The sequence below is a fragment of the Aspergillus pseudoviridinutans genome, assembly GCF_018340605.1.
Source record: "Aspergillus pseudoviridinutans IFM 55266 DNA, scaffold_1, whole genome shotgun sequence".
NCBI lineage: Eukaryota > Fungi > Ascomycota > Eurotiomycetes > Eurotiales > Aspergillaceae > Aspergillus > Aspergillus pseudoviridinutans.
This window is the reverse complement of record NW_025091281.1, coordinates 3,006,865-3,024,426: the sequence shown is the minus strand read 5'-3', so window position 1 is coordinate 3,024,426 and position 17,562 is coordinate 3,006,865. Positions and strand designations below refer to the sequence as shown.

The following is a 17,562-nucleotide window of genomic DNA, read 5'->3' as shown; positions in this document are numbered from 1 at the left end:
AGGGGTAATCAGGGCTAGGGCATATATAGCTACCCGCCAATCATGGGTGTTTCTATAACCCGTGCCCCATCGTGAGTCAACCCGAGGCCTTTTTCTATGGTAAGAAAAGCTTTGTACCACTCCTCTTCCGGTAAGGACCCGCGATCTTCGGCTTCGGACGCGACAACTGGTTATCTGCTTTCACGTCTCTTATCTCTCTTCATCCCCCCGCTCTACTCGTTGCTTCCTCGATCCTTCTTGACTGTCGTCCTCTTTCAGTCGAGACAGAGGCCATTCATTAAGGAGAACTCAGAGCGTTCCGTACGTCCCTGTTTTTGAAGGGTATTTTGCCACTCCCAATAGGCCCCATCCGTCCGAACTTTATCGATAGCCCGCTCGCGTCTTTCAGAATGGCCATCCATCCAACACTGCCATCCCAGGCCAACTCACAGGGTCGCCTGACACCGCAGCAGACTCGAGCAATCTCAGCTTGGTCGGAGCAGGCGGCTGCATCCCTGCGGAATTTGACTCTGTCGGACTCGGGATCGGCAAGCGACAGAAATGTCGAATTCATTTCGACGCGTGATTCCCCTCTGCGCGGCTCCTCGGTTCCTCTATCAATTCCCCTAGACGACCCAGTTCCTGTGGTGCATACGGGAGCTGTACCCAAAGTCAGGCTTGTGACTCGGGAGCCCGAGACGCAACCGGTTGCTTCGGTTTCATTCAGACGTCGAGAACCTATTCGTCGCGATAGTCTCAAGAGACGGGAAGCGCTCCTCAAAGGAAAGGACGGGAGTCGACGCAGACAACGGTGGGAGAACGGTATGTCTGGACTTGTGACATGAATGCCATGATCTTCGAGGCATCCCTTTCCCCCAAAGGGCGCGACGCATCGCTCATTTTGCATCATTGCTGATTGAAGTTTCTCTCAAAGATCGTCTCTTGCATAACCCTTGGGTCGAACCACCTGCGCCCGGTGATTGGGCTGTACAGCCGACCTACCCGCGACATGATCCCATGCCTTACTATCTTGCACCTCTCTGGGACGTGCAATATGCTCACCTCGACCGGCCGTCTTCCAAGCAGACTCCCAAAGGTACGAGGCATGAGAAGCATCGCATTCCCAAGGAACTCCGCATGAGATTGAAGCATGCACGTGCTGCTCGTGGGATGCTCCAGGATTTGGAAGAGGATATTAGACAGTTTATCCAGACATGGAGCGAGAAGCAGCTGATGCTGCGGAAAGAAGGGTTGGAGGATGCACCATTGTCGTCCGAGGACGAATCCGAGGATGAAGTTGTCTTTGTGGGCCGCAATGGACAAATGCATGACTCGCCTGAGCACAGGACAAGGTTGCGAGAACTGCGCGCGAATTTAAGCCAACATAATGAGCGAGATGGTGAGAAAATGGTCTTCGAAAGCCTAGTTGATGACCGGGCCGCTGGCTTTGGGTAAGTTTCGAATGCCATCTTCCGCTGGGTTTATGCTTACCTTTGTCAGTCGCTGGCTCGTTCATTCCATTGCGAGTTACTACGGCCTGCATACTTGGTCTATCACGGTGGGGGAACCTGCCCGCCGTGAGGCCTATGTTGGGTTCCAGATGCCAGCGCCAGGTAGTCGACCTGGGCTCACGACTCAGGTGTCTGTTCCATCGAACTCCCACCAAGGGGCTATGATCAAGCCCGGTGACGACCTTCCAAAGCCACTGTGGGCTCAGATGTGAGCGTAGCTGAATTTTATTTTCATGTCTATAAGGTTCGTTATATGGTTTAGATGGGTTAAGATTAGAGGCTTGGTGAAACTCTGCCTTTTGACACTCATATACAAACTTCGGTGAGTCCGATGTAAGGTAGAACGTCTAAGGCACGGACCTCCGGAGTGGTCAGCCCTGCATGATACCATGATACACATTCAGGATGTCGTCAATCATAGAATCAGTAAACTGATTGAATATAGAGGCTTATCATGTCGCAGGAAACAGACGGGAATATTTCCCTAGACTGCTCTCTGGGCCTTCTGGATCATACTGTATATTCGAGACTTTGGTAGCTTACCACACCCTGACCACGATCCTGTTTCCCTCGACAAAGAAGCACGCAGAATATTCCATGACTTAATGAACGTGGGTGGCTACAATGTCCGCCTGCTTACTGGAATCATGCACGACGCAAGCAACGTCATCTGCCTGTCCCGTCAGCTTGAACGTCTCTTCGAATACTCAAGTCCGTGGGACGTGTTGCTGCTGTCATTTTTAACTGTCATAGACTATGAGAGTTTCTGCACAAGCTCCGCCGTGCAAGGCATCCCTTTCTTATCATTCGAAGATCCCATTTAATCTCTTTGCGCTTACAGACTTGGAGCTAGAAAATGCACAGCGGCAGACCTCTCCTGTCTGCACTGACTAGGCAGCATTCATCAAAGTTCACAGGGCTAAATAGTTCCTGTAACTGCAGAGAGCGAGCAACCGGTAGATCAACACTAGAATCATGGACACCCCCTTGCTGCACACCTCTGATGCAGGCTCGTGCCTGACTGACGTACTGTTCAACGTACGAACAAGTTATGGACCGCAAGTCGTAGGTAGACAGATCAACATGGCGATACCTTCAGAAACACTCGCGCATACCTTTAGCGACATCCATGGCACAAACCATTCGAGTAATCCTAATTGATGATGGCATATCTACATGGCCCTGCATGCCACGACAACTCTATTGGCGTCGATCAGATCGAAAGGACTACTCCTTGCTCCAAGTTCATGGTAGGTTTGATGACCTAGATGAATGCCTACTAGCGTGGGGGATTTGGGTTTTCTCTCTTGCTTCCTTTTCCCTTCGGGTCTCTGGCATCATCGGCATGGTATGCGGTCATGGTGCATTCTTTTGTGTTTTGTGGGTTAGTTGAATGCCGCGAGGGCGGCTGTCCTGTATGTCGAGCAGTTTACAGAGTGGATCTGGGAAGCAGAGGACAACTGTATACCTCATCCTATTTCAAGGATGCGCTGAATATCTAGACTGCTGTTGAGGGATTATCTCAGCGAATTGAGTTGAGTTGGCATGAAAAGAGTCCCGTGTAACATTTGTATACTTATCCACCAGGGAGGCTTTACCAAGAAAGAGAAAACAGTTGTAAGGTTTCGTGGATCTGGGCTCCAGCCTGACCCTTCATTAATCTACGGACTATTCAGCTTGAAATCCGCCGTTAGTCGCCAAAGGAGATCGCATGATATGATGTAGATAGATACGATGTATGTACTTGGGATGTTGAGCAAATTCTTAGTTCGGTGCCCCGGCAGGCTGTACCGTTGCATAAGCCACAAAGACTGCCAGGTGGCAGTGGGATGGGCAGATCTAAGGATGCATAGATGCCTTGGGAAATGTCAATGCATTTTACGCATCCAGTCAAAGGATTATTATTGGCGACTTTCTGTGTCTGAGTATGGTTTATCATCCTGATGATCCATCCCATGAAGTAAGTTTGATATGCTTAGCCAATTGATACTGTCTCTGAAAGAACTTAAGACAAGATCCATCAGATAGTGGCTTTGCAGACCCCATCAATGTGGAGATCAGCGCCCACACTCCGTTGTTCGCTAAATCAGTGCCCAGTGCTCCAGGCTGCGGGTTTATACACAACTAACAAAAGGGCATGAATTTAGGCTGATTCGTGAGCCGTACTTTCTACAAGGAGGGGAAATACCGATATCGGAGTTATGAGCGATCAGTCATGGCCTTTAGGAGATTCCGAAAGATGATGTCTGATGGACACTTCCACTTTACATTTTCTTTTAGGCCTTTAGAAGTCTTGGTCTGTGTTCTGAGGAAGGTGAGCATCATCGCTCTTTGATTTCGGTCCGATCCGAAGGCCCCCAGTTGGTTCCATGGTAAGGTAAAGTCTTAGTGTCCTGGCGCCATGAACGTCAGATCGTGTTACTAATTTGAAATCTGTCGATGAAGACGAAGGGAAGTTAACAAGAAGTGACGAATGTAGAGATGCTCTGCTGAGTGCATGTGATATGGCGCACCAAGTACAGTGGTTAAAATTCTCTCCCAATCAAATAAATACCACGTTGTATATCAGGATTCGAATCAGGCAACTCTCCGAGGCGTGGGATGTAGAATTGATTTCCGAGTTGGCCCGCTTCCATTTTCCTGGTTCACGCGGTGCTTGGCTGGTCGGAGAATATCGTATTTGGAAGCATCAGGGCACTTGACAACGGCCTGGATCGGCTTAATCTGCGTTCATTTTCCTATTGGGGGAGGGTCCAGCATCTGCTGGTCAGCCTGAGCGCTCACGCCTCTTCCATGGTCGCTTCCAGAACGAAACGGTTGCAGTGACTGAAAGTAAGGCGCGAATAAAAGTTTGAGAGGATGTTTCGAGGCCTGTTCTCTCGGATGTAGAGGCCTTATTCCTTGTCAGACGGCTTCTAGCGAAGATGTTAATTTCTTGGGCTGATGATGCCTCTCAGATGAACTGGGATGCTAAGACGTAGCCGGAGAATAGCCCCATCGCAATAACCTTCGGCCTCATCGACGTAAGAAAAAAGAAAGGCAAAAAAGAAAACCTAAATAAACCCTAAAAGGAAGATCGCCGAGGCTGTACTCTGAAGTATCAGATGGCTGAGCCTTGAGCATCACATAAATAGATTAGATTTAGGCCCCCATACTGTTGTCGGGTTGTTGAACGAATGAAATATTCCGGGTCTGTTTTTTACTTTTCGAAGTAATCACCGCGACAGGAGATCATAGGAATATCACAAATGGGACCAAATCAATGAAAGCCTCGAAGCTGAGCCATAAACGTTGACCGGACTGGATTGACGTGGCTCCCTTCTTCTCCACAGCCCTTCATCATTGTTGTTCATTCCTTGATGCGTACCTCTCATTCTCCCTCGTTGCCCTCCAACACGACCACCACGGCTACTAGATACCGCCAAAACAATCCTGCGCCACGCGGATTATCCTCATCTATTCTTCTGATCTTGGATTATTCAATCCCTAGAAATTACTATTACCAGCTAGTGCCTTCTCCTTCTTCCTCTTCAGCCAATACTTCCAGTTACTGTCCTTKTTCGGGCTCCTGACCTGCCTCCATTCCCAATACTCCTGGCGTCATCTGCTATCTACCGCTCCCTCGGGCCTCCCTTCACATTCCCTTGAACCCCTCCATCCCTCGGAATCGTGCCCTATAACACACTCTCTAAGCCCTTTAGACGTGAAAAAGCCTTTGCATCTGAACACCCTATCGTATGACTGAAGTATCCTTACTTTACTTTTCGTTTGGTTCCAGCTGCTGGGATTGTCTTACCTCGCCTCATCTCACCCCTCATGAGCGTATCCAACTGAATGTCTGTCATACACGAAAACCTAGGCTGGGCGATTGTTCCATAAGAAGTGAAAGTGGATTGTGATCTGATTTGCATAACAATTATTTATATATATTGTATCCCTACCTACTTTGTACCATCGTCTTTTTTCTTTTTTGAGTTACTATTATCTGGTACCTTTGATTCAACCCTGCCTGTTTTGGGGAGGCCTATGAACAAGAACAACTCCGCGTCCCACTTCGCTTCCAGGATCTGACATTGCAGAACTCCGACGCATACTTTTTCTTTTGGCACTATCGCATTCAGAGACATTATGGGAACCTACAGTGCATCGTCGTGTCAAGATCGTTGTGCCCGAACAGGGGGCAGCTCTAGTTCGACCGACAGCGAAGCCTCGGATCGGTCCAAAAGCACGGCCCCTACGATCTACAGCTATAGGCCCACATCTAAGCGACGACCAGAAACGGATCGCTTCGCGATGGACCCTAGAGACTCTACATCAACGTACGCATCCACGATACCCTCAACCGATGAGTTGCCAGAAGACCCGCAATATGAGGTTATCGACCGGAGGCCGGAGATCTATGCCACTGACGCGATCCCTTCCAACCCAACCACCTTTGCAGAGCTATTTCCGTCATCCCGACGGCTGTTGATTCGGCACGATGATTCAACGCTAGATGGTAATATGAATCTACGGGTCGACACTCTAGTGCCTCAAAGGGGTGGCTATCAACAAGATGTAATCCTCTTTCATCTCCGCATGTATGACTTGTTCTCGAGAAAGTTTTCATTTCGGCGCTACTGTCGAGAGTCTGGTCGTGAGATTTGTCGCTCAGAAAGGAGGCCCAGATCGTCCAGTATCGATAAGAGGCCCATTCTTCGGCGCTCCTGGAGCAGTGTGTTTGCAAGCTTGCGGCCTGGCTCGAGTGGGAATGGATCGATAGCTGGCGCAGAACATAAGCGCCACGACTCGGGATTTCACTCGACCAAGCAGGAAGATGCAAATTTGGATGATGCAACAGCAGATCCCAAGGAGTGTCCCAGTCGTCCAGTCGCTCTCGCAGATACAACGGTGTTAGAGTTTTCTAATTATGCGCATGTAGAGGTCAAGAGGCGAGGCGCAGGGATACGCAAGCGGTACGAGTTTGAGTATTGGTCCACCAAATACCAATGGAAGAAAGAGTGCAGGAAAGAAGGAGATCTGCGCGAAGTGTCCTACCATCTCATTAACACGCGGACATCCAAGACGATCGCTCACATTGTGCCCGAAATCCTCACGCCACTGGAAGCTGTCGAGGAGGAGAGCAAGGGTGGTTGGGTTCCCCCGTCCTCAATGTGGATTAGTGATTCATCGGTGTACGAGAAAATGCATGACGTTGCCGAGTAAGCCCGAACCCCCTCTCAAGGACAAGAACAAAGATCTGCCTCACATGGACACGGTACTGATCGTCTTGCAGTGTGATCATAGCCACAGGATTGATTGTTTTAGTTGATGACTGCATCCGACATCGATGGCACTCGAAGCATCATACGGACCCCAGTCAACCGGTTAAATCATCTTTCACAAAAAGCATTGAGTCGATGGGGCCTATGCGACTTATTGAAGAGGTGTTTCACCGGCGGGGGTCCGCCTGATTCTAATGGATATAGAATGATGCACGAAGGAAGTTGGGTCAATTCGTTGCCACGGTGGTCTGACTCGTACGTTAGCGAGCACTTCTATCGTGATGTTGACGTGCAGTGGCGCGAAGCCATCTACCAAAATTTTCACAATGTTGGATGAATCTGGATAATGATGCCTAATTTTTTGACAGCCATTTTCAGGCTGGATCCCCTTGCATTTCCATGTATCTGTTCGCTGGCGACGAGGATCCCAGCCCTACCTGCTTGTTAGTTGTTGTTGTCTCTCAAATGTGTAACGGGAGCTCTGCGGCCTGTAGTTATCGCTGCGTTGACACTTGTCGGTCAACTCTGGGTCGGATGACCTCCCTTTCATTTCTTTTTTTGGAAGTATGATCAACGTGTATATGATTGCATGGTTATTTTTGGGATAGCGCTTCCATAGTCTGTCTGAATTGTGATAGGGAAATGACGGATGCATCGATCTCTGATTATTTTGGGTTGAACCAAGTCACTAGCAACGTACAGGAACCATGGTTCATGGTAGCCGTCTGCCTCACTAGCGACCCCCTGGTGGGCCAGTACAGCGCTTAAGATCAAGACGAAGCGCGAATGATTTGCTTAGAACGGGTGAAATGAGGAGCCAGACGAAAAAGGGGGAAGGAGGGGAGGAAAGAGAAAGGAAATCATGGGTTTGATGTTCCGAAGCTCACCATCTTCTCCTTACTATCTACCTACCTTTACTATGTAAGGTACCTTGGACTGCTAAGGTACTTCTACGGAAGGCTGAAATAATTGGACCAGACTTCATCCCGCAACTCAAAAGGAAGTCGTTTTTCTTCACTTCCTTTTCCCATTTGCCCGTTCCTCTCCTTGACCCTATTGGTTAAAATGTTCGAGACGAAGGTAACAGCCGAAAGCTCTTCCAGCTACGACCAGATACCAATTAAGCTTGTCCTGCGGGCGATGCGGGGCAGATCGAGGCTCGTCAATGTCCCTTTTGATACCATCGAATCAAACAGCTTCATGGGCCTTGGGTGAGCTCGTGTGGAAACGATTCAACTTTCCCCGGTGCTATGATAGATGATTGCACACAGCAGTTGATGCAGGTGCTCGACCACTCTGTGGTCCGCGACACTTTCCCGTCCACATTTCTTCGTCTGTAGCAATCGCTGTCATTTAATGTTGTTCGGTAGATGACGGCGATGAACAACATGAAGACGCACGTATGTATGCCCAACACAGTGCCAGAAGAAAGCAACGAATCATGATGGTTCCTTTTCGGCAGGCGGTTTGGGTCAACTTTGAGCCTAATAGATGTCTCTCTTCGCTGGCAAAGCTGTGTTCCATGCAAAAGGTTTGCTTTAACCGCACGAGCTGGATGTTTCATCTGGTGTTGCCTTTTTGGGTTGAGGTTCCTGCCGGGATATCTCCAGCATCCTTGTCTTCTTCTGCTTGTTGTCGCTTCTTACCTGTCTGCAACCCCATGTCCCCATGGCATCTGTTCATGCAGAGCGGCCTGGTTTTTGTCCATTCATTTTCCAGGGCTGACAGGAACGATGTGTTTTAAAAGTCCTCGGTCCAGATTCATAATTGAATCATTGATGAGCTGGCATTGTGGTCTCTGGGCCCGCTTTCGATCTTTACGGGGGCCTTACTGGCTGGTGTGAGCAAATCCTGACTTCAATTCGTCGCTTCTACTCCTATGGAGCCCCTCTCCGCTTTTGGGCAACTAGACCACACCCCTCCACTATCTGGTCATTCCAGAAGGAGGGGCTTCCACCTTCTTGCCCTTGGAGAAGCGTCCATGAGGCGTCTAGATTCTTCATACCCGATAAGAAGCAATGTTTGCTTGAATCTACAGAAGGAAAGAGGAGAGAGAAGGAGACGAGATGTCTGCTGTTCGAGGCTTCGGATCTGTGAACTGGCTTGTGCCACAGCAGTTCCTTTTGCCTCTGCGCCATCCGATCCTTGCCATCAAATGGATCTGGTTCTCGGTGGAGCTCCGTCGCACCTTTTTCTTGGTAATTGGCGCTTCTTCAGGGTGCATTCTCAGTCGGCGTGCGCCGGGCCGTTCCAGCATTGCAGCCTCAAAATGATCCGCATGTACTCCATGCAACTGCCGGCCTTTTGACTGGAGGACCAGGGAGGGGGGAAGAATTTGCTGGCGCTGTAGCTTGTCCCCAGCGACATGCATAAGCCCGACTGTTAGGTTTCATGGTTAGGCTCCGTGTTTGTCACGCCAAAACTGTCTTGCTTGCACAGGGAAATTAAAAAAAAATAAAAGGATTTGGGGTCAAGCATGGCCCACAGTTTATATGACTCCCCGCTTCCCATGTCCATCAGGGCTATTTGAGTGGGAAAGAGAAAATTCAAAAGAGGTATTATTGTCTTATCAAAAGCGATACAAAAACTCTTGGCTCGATTGAATCTCCTGCTTGAGGGTCTTCTTCTTTTATTCATCTTCGCCTTCCAGAAACCGTCTGCATTCCAGCTGGCACTTGCTTGCCTCTTCTCGGGCAAAAGTTCTGCGGAGGGGTCGTTGGCTCTTGATATTCTCAAATCTTTTCACCCTTATAATCTTCTTCAATTTCAGCCCTCATTATTGTGGCTGGCAAGGGACCACGATACCGCGAAGAATCATATTATATTTGGGCAAGAAAACCACTTCAACATGACCTCGACTCAAGGAAATGCTGGTCGGAAGGCTGAATGGATAGACAAACTTGAGAGTACGCCCCACTTGAACTACAATTTCCTTGAAAGAATCGTCAATGTGCCGTATGGTTTATCGTTCGTGGGACTAATTCCAGACTGTATCTTCTCGCAGAGCATTGCAAAACTGCAGGCCTTGGAAACCCGGTGTACAGCTTGTTCTCCGATCGTCGAGGTAACTGAAGCCCTTCGCTCCTCTCCATTCTTTCTTCTCCCCCCCTCCACTTTCACTGGTTCTGATTGAGAGTATATTCTTTCTTTGCGTTGCATCTTCTCCATCCATTCCTCTTCCCGGAAATCTACCCCTGGGTGGACTGAATGGTGCCCAGTGTGTATCGGGGCATCATAATTGTGGAGTAACTTTTCCTTCACCGACTTTTAGACCTGAAAGCTTGTTGTACCAAGTGCTAACGGCTTTATGTCTTCAAACAGGGGGTCGGACAGCTTGGAGCGCCACCGTGAAGGTACAAGGGAGGGTATATGCCGCGCGGTTCTGGTACGATGGCAACTTCACAATTAACGCCAAACATGACGCTGCAGAGGTAGCTATCACGCTCCTTACCTACCAACAGCAACCTCAAGCTGGCTCCGAAGCTCTTCCCGGAAAGGTGTGGCCGTAGCAGACGAGCAGATACGGGAACATGGTTATGATAAGGTGGGATTCAATGGGCTCGACACGGTTGAGAACTACTTTCATTTCTCTGTCTGGTTTGCTTGGGCCGGATCGATTACTCGCCTTTCTCCCCTCCTCTCTTTTCTTTTTCATTTGTGGCCCCTATGACCGCGTACGACGACTTGATGCCCGACTCTTCGGGTTCCGCAGACGTCATGTACAACATTCTTGGCTGTCGACATTCTTCTTTGTGCAATATCCTGCAACAGCACTGGAACACATCGATGACTACGATGCTGAAGTGAGTGGACAATCGGAAAGCGAATATTTCCCGGTTGCCGCTCGCCGCAACTTCTTTCTACAGGACTACAGAACACCAGCCCCTGCCATATTTGCTCGGCTCTTTGTTTTTACACTCTCTATTACAAGCGGCCCGCTTATGCTTTTCTGTTCGACTTATCGAGCTTCTGTACAATTTTCTTTTATTTCGTTTCAGGTTCGCAAGGCATTCGCACTACCGAGACCTTGCTACGATATTATGACGACAGAACTGTGACGGACAATCCCGATACTCGAATTTTGTTTCACTGCGCACACTTTGAATCCTTGCTGTCAAAACTTTTGGCTTTTGTTATGATTCCAGCGCCTGTGTATGTTTCTTGTGATAGTCATACCTAGACAGGTCCTGCCATTTGCTCCTTGTGTACGCGGGTCTAGCCGAACTGGATTCCACCGGCACCGAACGGGCCAGGGATTACAATTCTTGCTCGTGCGAATTGGCCCTCTAGGAGGGAATGATCTCGTCTCTCTGCTGCGTGCCAGTTCTGAGCCATCAAAGTAGACAGTAGGATCGCCTTTTTCTGTTTTTCCCACCCACTTTCTGTTCCCAAGTTGCCCCACCTTTTTGAACTTTCCACGTCCGTTGGGGAGTTGGGGACTTTTCTTAAAAGGGCTCTTTTTATGCACTAATAGTGCGGGTTTCGTTGTCCAGCTGGAAATCACGGTGTTAAATAAAGTACGGTTACAGTGTTCCGTATCCTTGGTTGCACCATGTCACGTCTTGAGCTTAACCTTAAATTTTCCGACTGAGCGTTCGGCGTTCACGTGCTGACGGATAATCGATTCCGCTCGTGTGCTAACTGGTCATGACCAGCCTCGGCTACGGGGAACACTATGGGTATATTTTTCCTCTTCGACTCTGCGAGGTGTTCGCTTCATTACAAGGTCGCAGATGATATTTCGCCAAAACTGTCTAGAAAAGAAAAAGGGGAAATAAGATCAACATGAACCCGGAACCATCAATAAGCAAATCTTCTCCCGCTTGCTCTGTCTCTACGGTTCAACCACCCGTAATAGCATCGGAGCATGATGCACCCCGCACAAACAAACAGGAGTAACCCAGCATTAGTCCAGTGGCCCGTTGGGTATCCCCTCTTTGCTTCGTTGGCTTTGTAAATCCACACGCCAACAATTTGGCCCGGGGCGCCGAAGGACACGTTCAGGGCTATTGCTAGTCCGGTGCCGGCTGTGGAGCGGAGGTTGGAGGAGAGCCAGCCCAGAAGCGGGGGGATGCAGGCGAAGGCGCCGCTGGTGGCGACGATGAGGCAGCCGTAGCGGTGCTGGTTCACTGATGTTAGTGGATTTCCTGTAGGGTCTGCCAAGGGAAGGGTTGGAAAGGCGGGGGGAGGTACTATGTAAGCGTCTGGTGGGAGGACGGCGGATGCTAGGAAGCCCATGGCGCCAATGAAGGAGAAGACGGCGGAATGGAGACCACGGCTGGTGGTAGACTGTTAGTGTGCGTTTGTGGGGCATGGTGCTGAGGCGAGGGCTTGTACCTGTTGAAATGATCTGCGGACCAGGCTGCGGCTGTTGTCACGACATAGGCTACCGCCCATGGGGGCACTGTCATGAGCTGTGCGCGTAGGTTGGTATACCCAAGACCGCTGGTGATTGCGGGCGTAAAGAGAGAAAGACTGGAGAAGGGGGCGGATATGCCGAAATAGACCTGTTGAGAAGCATTAGTTATGGGGACAGTAGTGGGCTGAGAATGGGCAACAGGCAACAGACAGCATAGTGTGCGTACAGACGCCAATCTGTTAGCACGGCTTTGGCATCCTCCCGAGTCATGGCTTTGGCTGCTCCTTTGGAGCCTTCGGTTCGCAGTCGTTGAGCGGCGAGGTCTCTCTCTTCTTGTGTGAGCCAACGAGCTGATTCGGGGTAATCGGGAAGGAAGAACCAGACTAGAACGGCTGAAGCGCACGAGGGCGCTCCTTCGATGATGAATAGCCATCGCCATGCTGATAGTCCATGTACCTGGTTCATGTGGCCCACGCCGTATGCGATTGCACCGCCAAAGGCGCCAGCTAAGGTAGCGGATGCGAGGATCAAGGCCACGCGCATGGAGCGCTCGGAGTGCCGATACCAGAAAGTCAGGTAGTAGACCAGGCCAGGGAAGAGTCCCGCTTCCATTACTAACGGGTGTCAGTCATTCCGTAAACTTAATCCTTGGTCTTGAGAAAAGGTATACCTCCTAGCAGGAAACGCAGGCCGGTGACCTGAGCGAAGTTATGGGCTCCTCCCAAGCCCATTGTGCACGCGCCCCATGACAGCATCAGGAACGCAATCCATCTCTAGATTTCATAAGTTTCTCAATTCGAACGCAAGATTCTCATGGCATACACTCGGCCTAAGCTTCTTCAAAAAGTAGTTCGAAGGGACTTCGAACAGCGCATAAGCTATGAGGAATACCATAAGCGCAATCCTGCCACATATCAGTCCTACGCTTTAGCGTCTATTCGCACGAAACCTACGTGTATTGATACGAGGTCATCTTAGTCTCAGTGAGGAGGTCATTGTGCGTATTTTGGTTGAGGATTTTTGCATTTCCTATGCCGAGCAAGGTGAGGACTGGCCGAGCAAGAGTTAGATCCATGCTTACCAATGTTAGATCTATCTAGATAGCAGAGAAGATAGATCGATGCACATAGAGGAACAATGCGCAGGTCTTGTTTCCAGACCAGTGCTGTCTCCTGGCGACTGCGGTATGATGCGTCAAAGTGCTGCTCGTCGATGTCCTTATGGTTAACAGTTAGCAACGGCAGCTACAGGTCAAATTCATATTCGACTCCGCATACATCAGACGCAATCTCAACATCGCGAGCATCTTCCACGCTGGGGTTGGGTTTCGGCTCGTGCATTTTCGCGGAGGTTGACAACGGAAAATCCACGGGCGAAAATGAACAAGCTTTTGAGAATTAATTCTTCTTTTCACCATATTTATAGGCTTGGGTCTGTCAGCACCGGTTGGAGCCCCCCGCACAAGCGGGCTCCGCTTCTGGGGTAACCCCGTCCTGAAGAAAATGTGATTCCACGGTGTCGGTGAACCTCCGATGGTCAAGACCGAAGATGGTTAACCTCTCTTTTAGCACGTATTACAGTGATTGGCTGCTGTCAAACAGAAAAGGGCATCAGATCGGCAGGTGTCAGATCGGCAGGTGCGTATCGGCATTGCCGTTGACAGAACGGACTTTATGGGAGTCGCGAAGGGAAGATGAAGTGGTATCCAGCCTAGCACTTGCAACTGAACTTGGAAGCGATGTGACGCTTCAGTTGGGACGCTGCTATTCTTGCGCAATCTCGATTTGGCCGTCCTTACAGCGCAGGGGATCATGAGGAAGACGGCAGATTATCGCTCTTGGTACTGGCTCGATTCGCTTGAAGTGTGTAGTCAATTGGGCCACGTCAGGCGTCCTTTTTCAAGATTATGTGAGCTATACAGCTTACATCACTAAAGACCGCTCTCAGTCACTTTGTTTATCAGTTCTCTCACTTTCCTCTCTTCAAGGATAATGTGGATCTTGTCACTTGCGCAGGCTAACCAGTTGGCGCCGAAGGGTTTGACATCTACGTAGTGCGGTACACAACCTTGGGCAAGCATAGCTTTCGAGTCGGCGCATCATGAAGAAAATTTCGAATCCTTTCCCAGGCAATTCTTCTTCTTTGGACTCTGGCTGACGAAGCATAATATAATCCCCATGTAACTATCTTTGTTCAGAGAAGTATGTGAGAAAGCACTGATCAATCTGACTGGTCGAGGGAAAAGCGTCGAATTTTGCCCAGTTGGGTTAGCGCCAATCTTTATCTATCGATAATGATTGAATCGTGATTTTGTTGCATTTCTCTGCTGTTGTGCGTCAATTGTCTACCCTTTTTTTCTCAATGAAATGTCCTGCATATTATTCAAGCATTTATTTTTCTCATAGCATTTTAAGAAGTATAAACAGTCGTGCTGTGTCAAAACTATACGCCAATCCAGCTCTGCGCACCTCCCAGATTGCAAACATGGCGACAGAAGCTACCCCTCCACGCAGAAAGATGCCATCTGCATTGACTTTCGATCTGCATAAAAAGTGCTCGGTAAGTTCTCCTTACGCGTTACCTTTCAGGTATACTCGGCTTTGATCTAATCAGGAACCAAACGTAGACAACCAAAGCGCGCGCTAGCACCCTCCATCTCCCTCATGGCTCCGTTCCGCTTCCCATCTTTATGCCCGTTGCGACACAGGCGTCCCTCAAAGGACTCACGTATGACCAGCTGAAGCAGACAGGCTGCATGCTGTGCTTGAATAATACATATCATCTAGGCCTGAAACCGGGGCAGGAGGTTCTAGACGAAGTGGGCGGGGCGCATAAGCTGCAAGGATGGGATCGGAATATCCTGACAGATAGCGGCGGGTGAGCTATGTCTATCTTTTTCTCGACCTGACACTGACACCTGCAATATGTAGTTTCCAGATGGTTTCTCTACTGAAGCTCGCAAAGGTCACGGAGGAGGGTGTCCGATTCCTCAGTCCCCACGATGGAACCCCGATGTGTGTGTCCTTGCTCATTCGGAGGGGCAACAAATCCACTGACCAGGGGCCTTTCTAGGCTACTCACACCAGAACATTCGATTTCGTTGCAGAACTCGATCGGCTCGGATATCATCATGCAGCTGGACGACGTCATTGCAACTACCTCTCCCGACCATGCCAGAATCCAAGAGGCTATGGAACGGTCCGTTCGGTGGTTAGACCGCTGTATCGATGCGCACAAGTATCCCGAGAGACAAAACCTTTTCTGCATCATTCAAGGCGGTCTAGACCTAGAGCTACGGAAGCAGTGTTGCGCTGAGATGGTTGCGCGAGATACACCGGGTATTGCCATCGGAGGTCTATCAGGTGGTGAAGCAAAGGAGGAGTTTTGTAAAGTGTATGTGCTGGGGTGCATGCTGCAAGTACTACCTCGGCTGACGATTATAGGGTGGATACGTGCACTGGACTCCTTCCAGAGCACAAGCCCAGATACGTGATGGGAGTGGTAAGTATTAGCTTCCCCCGTCCGGAAGGCAGTCTCTTTTTTATTGACGCTGCTCAGGGTTATCCGGAAGATCTCGTTGTAGCAGTCGCCCTCGGTGCAGACATGTTCGATTGTGTGTGGCCAACGCGGACGGCGGTAGGGACAACCCCAGCAAATCGTTTGAACCCTAGTTGTGACTGACAATTGGTAGCGGTTCGGAAATGCTGTGGTTCCTTCCGGCTCCCTGAACCTTCGCCATAAGTCGTTTGCCGAGGACTTCCGACCTGTACAGGAAGGGTGCAGCTGTTCTTGTTGCCGGCCCAAAGAACAAGGCGGCTTGGGGATTACCCGAGCGTATCTCCACCACCTGGCTGCCAAAGAGACGGTTGGAGCTCATCTGTGAGATTTCCCTTCATATCCGAGCGATACTAGTGCTAATTTCTCAACAGCCTCACCATTCATAATGTTCACTACTTGCTTTCCCTTATGGGATCCGCTCGCCAAGCCATTTTGGAAGATCGATATCCAGCATTTCTGCGCGAGTTTTTCGACAATTTGTATGGGGATAAAGCGAAATTCCCTGAGTGGGCTGTCACTGCACTGCGGGGTGTTGGGGTGGACCTGCTGGCAGACTAGCATGCTTTCTGATAGAGCATCTTTATCTACATTGCATAACCTTAAGACGGGTGTCGAGCATCATTCGACACCCTGGTACAACTACCGGAGTTCTATAGTAATATGCCAAATTGGGAACCCAATGTAACTGTAGCCTGATAATCTGCTTATCACCACGTGATCTCGCGCGTCGCGTTTACGCGTTACTCAAAAAGTCATCCGCAATTTGGTAAAGCAATGTCGACAACGAAGCATCTCAATCACCATGACAGTTCAATCCAAAGGGCAAGCAGGCATCATGTCGCCGGCGGTTGTGACGCCGCAAGATACCCCCAGTCAGTCCGTCACACCGACGCCTCCTCATAACCCCACGCACGAGGAACATCAGTACCTCAATCTCATCCGCACTATCCTCGCCGAAGGCGAGCATCGTCCCGACCGCACAGGCACCGGCACTCGCTCGATCTTCGCACCACCACAGCTGCGCTTCTCGCTCTCCAAGCCTGGTGCTACACCCTCCTCTGACCCGATCCCCGTCCTCCCCCTCCTCACCACCAAACGCGTTTTCCTGCGCGCCGTTATCGCCGAGCTCCTCTGGTTCATCTCCGGATGCACCTCTTCCATCCCCCTCTCGGAAGCAGGCATCAAAATATGGGACGGTAACGGGAGCCGCGAGTTCCTGGACAAAGTCGGGCTCGGACACCGCGAAGTCGGCGATCTAGGCCCCGTGTATGGGTTCCAGTGGCGGCATTTCGGGGCGGAGTACGTCGACGCCAAGACAGATTACACGGGGCAGGGCGTCGACCAGCTCGCAGAGGTCGTGCGCAAGCTGAAAGAAACGCCCTTTGATCGGCGCATTATCATGAGTGCGTGGAATCCGGCGGATCTGAAGAAGATGGCTCTCCCGCCTTGCCATATGTTTGCGCAGTTCTATGTCTCGTATCCGAACGGCCTGGACCAGAAGGGGAGTCTGTCGTGTCTGCTGTACCAGCGTTCGTGCGATATGGGGCTCGGGGTGCCGTTCAACATTGCGTCGTATGCGCTGCTGACGCATATATTGGCCCATGCGACGGATCTGAACCCGGGTACACTGATTCATACCATGGGTGATGCGCATGTGTATCTGGACCATGTGGACGCGTTGAATGAACAGCTCAAACGGGAGCCTACTGAGTTCCCGGAACTGCGCATCAAGCGTGATGATCGCGGTAGTGGAGTTGTGGATGGTTGGAAGGAAGAGGAGTTTGAGGTCATTGGCTACCAGCCTCACAAGGCTATCAAGATGAACATGAGCGTTTGATCTCGTACAGGTTTTTATACAGTGTTTGATACCAGCATTTCTTATATAGCTTAG

At 50.1% G+C, this 17,562-nt stretch overlaps 5 protein-coding genes across 5 annotated transcripts; 4 read left to right on the top strand and 1 right to left on the bottom strand.

Moving 5' to 3' along the window:
* Positions 1-389: 389 nt before the first annotated feature.
* Positions 390-1,702, top strand: Asppvi_001067 (uncharacterized protein; the record flags this gene model as incomplete). The annotated part of the gene is made up of 3 exons (XM_043297370.1): positions 390-801; positions 914-1,430; positions 1,480-1,702. The coding sequence occupies 3 exons, from the start codon at positions 390-392 to the stop codon at positions 1,700-1,702; spliced, it is 1,152 nt and encodes a 383-aa protein (XP_043153305.1).
* Positions 1,703-5,618: 3,916 nt separating this feature from the next.
* Positions 5,619-6,943, top strand: Asppvi_001066 (uncharacterized protein; the record flags this gene model as incomplete). Its single annotated transcript, XM_043297369.1, has 2 exons — positions 5,619-6,691; positions 6,766-6,943. The coding sequence occupies 2 exons, from the start codon at positions 5,619-5,621 to the stop codon at positions 6,941-6,943; spliced, it is 1,251 nt and encodes a 416-aa protein (XP_043153304.1).
* Positions 6,944-11,554: 4,611 nt separating this feature from the next.
* Asppvi_001065 (putative MFS transporter) lies at positions 11,555-13,453 on the bottom strand (the record flags this gene model as incomplete). The annotated part of the gene is made up of 8 exons (XM_043297368.1): positions 11,555-12,032; positions 12,092-12,261; positions 12,324-12,727; positions 12,784-12,886; positions 12,936-13,017; positions 13,067-13,142; positions 13,195-13,330; positions 13,391-13,453. The coding sequence occupies 8 exons, from the start codon at positions 13,451-13,453 to the stop codon at positions 11,555-11,557; spliced, it is 1,512 nt and encodes a 503-aa protein (XP_043153303.1).
* Positions 13,454-14,597: 1,144 nt separating this feature from the next.
* Asppvi_001064 (tRNA-ribosyltransferase family protein) lies at positions 14,598-16,229 on the top strand (the record flags this gene model as incomplete). Its single annotated transcript, XM_043297367.1, has 8 exons — positions 14,598-14,672; positions 14,740-14,990; positions 15,044-15,127; positions 15,186-15,506; positions 15,557-15,614; positions 15,672-15,749; positions 15,805-15,992; positions 16,043-16,229. 8 exons carry the CDS (start codon positions 14,598-14,600, stop codon positions 16,227-16,229), a joined length of 1,242 nt encoding a protein of 413 aa, XP_043153302.1.
* Positions 16,230-16,473: 244 nt separating this feature from the next.
* On the top strand, positions 16,474-17,508 carry Asppvi_001063 (thymidylate synthase; the record flags this gene model as incomplete). The annotated part of the gene is made up of 1 exon (XM_043297366.1): positions 16,474-17,508. The coding sequence occupies one exon, from the start codon at positions 16,474-16,476 to the stop codon at positions 17,506-17,508; it is 1,035 nt and encodes a 344-aa protein (XP_043153301.1).
* Positions 17,509-17,562: the final 54 nt, after the last annotated feature.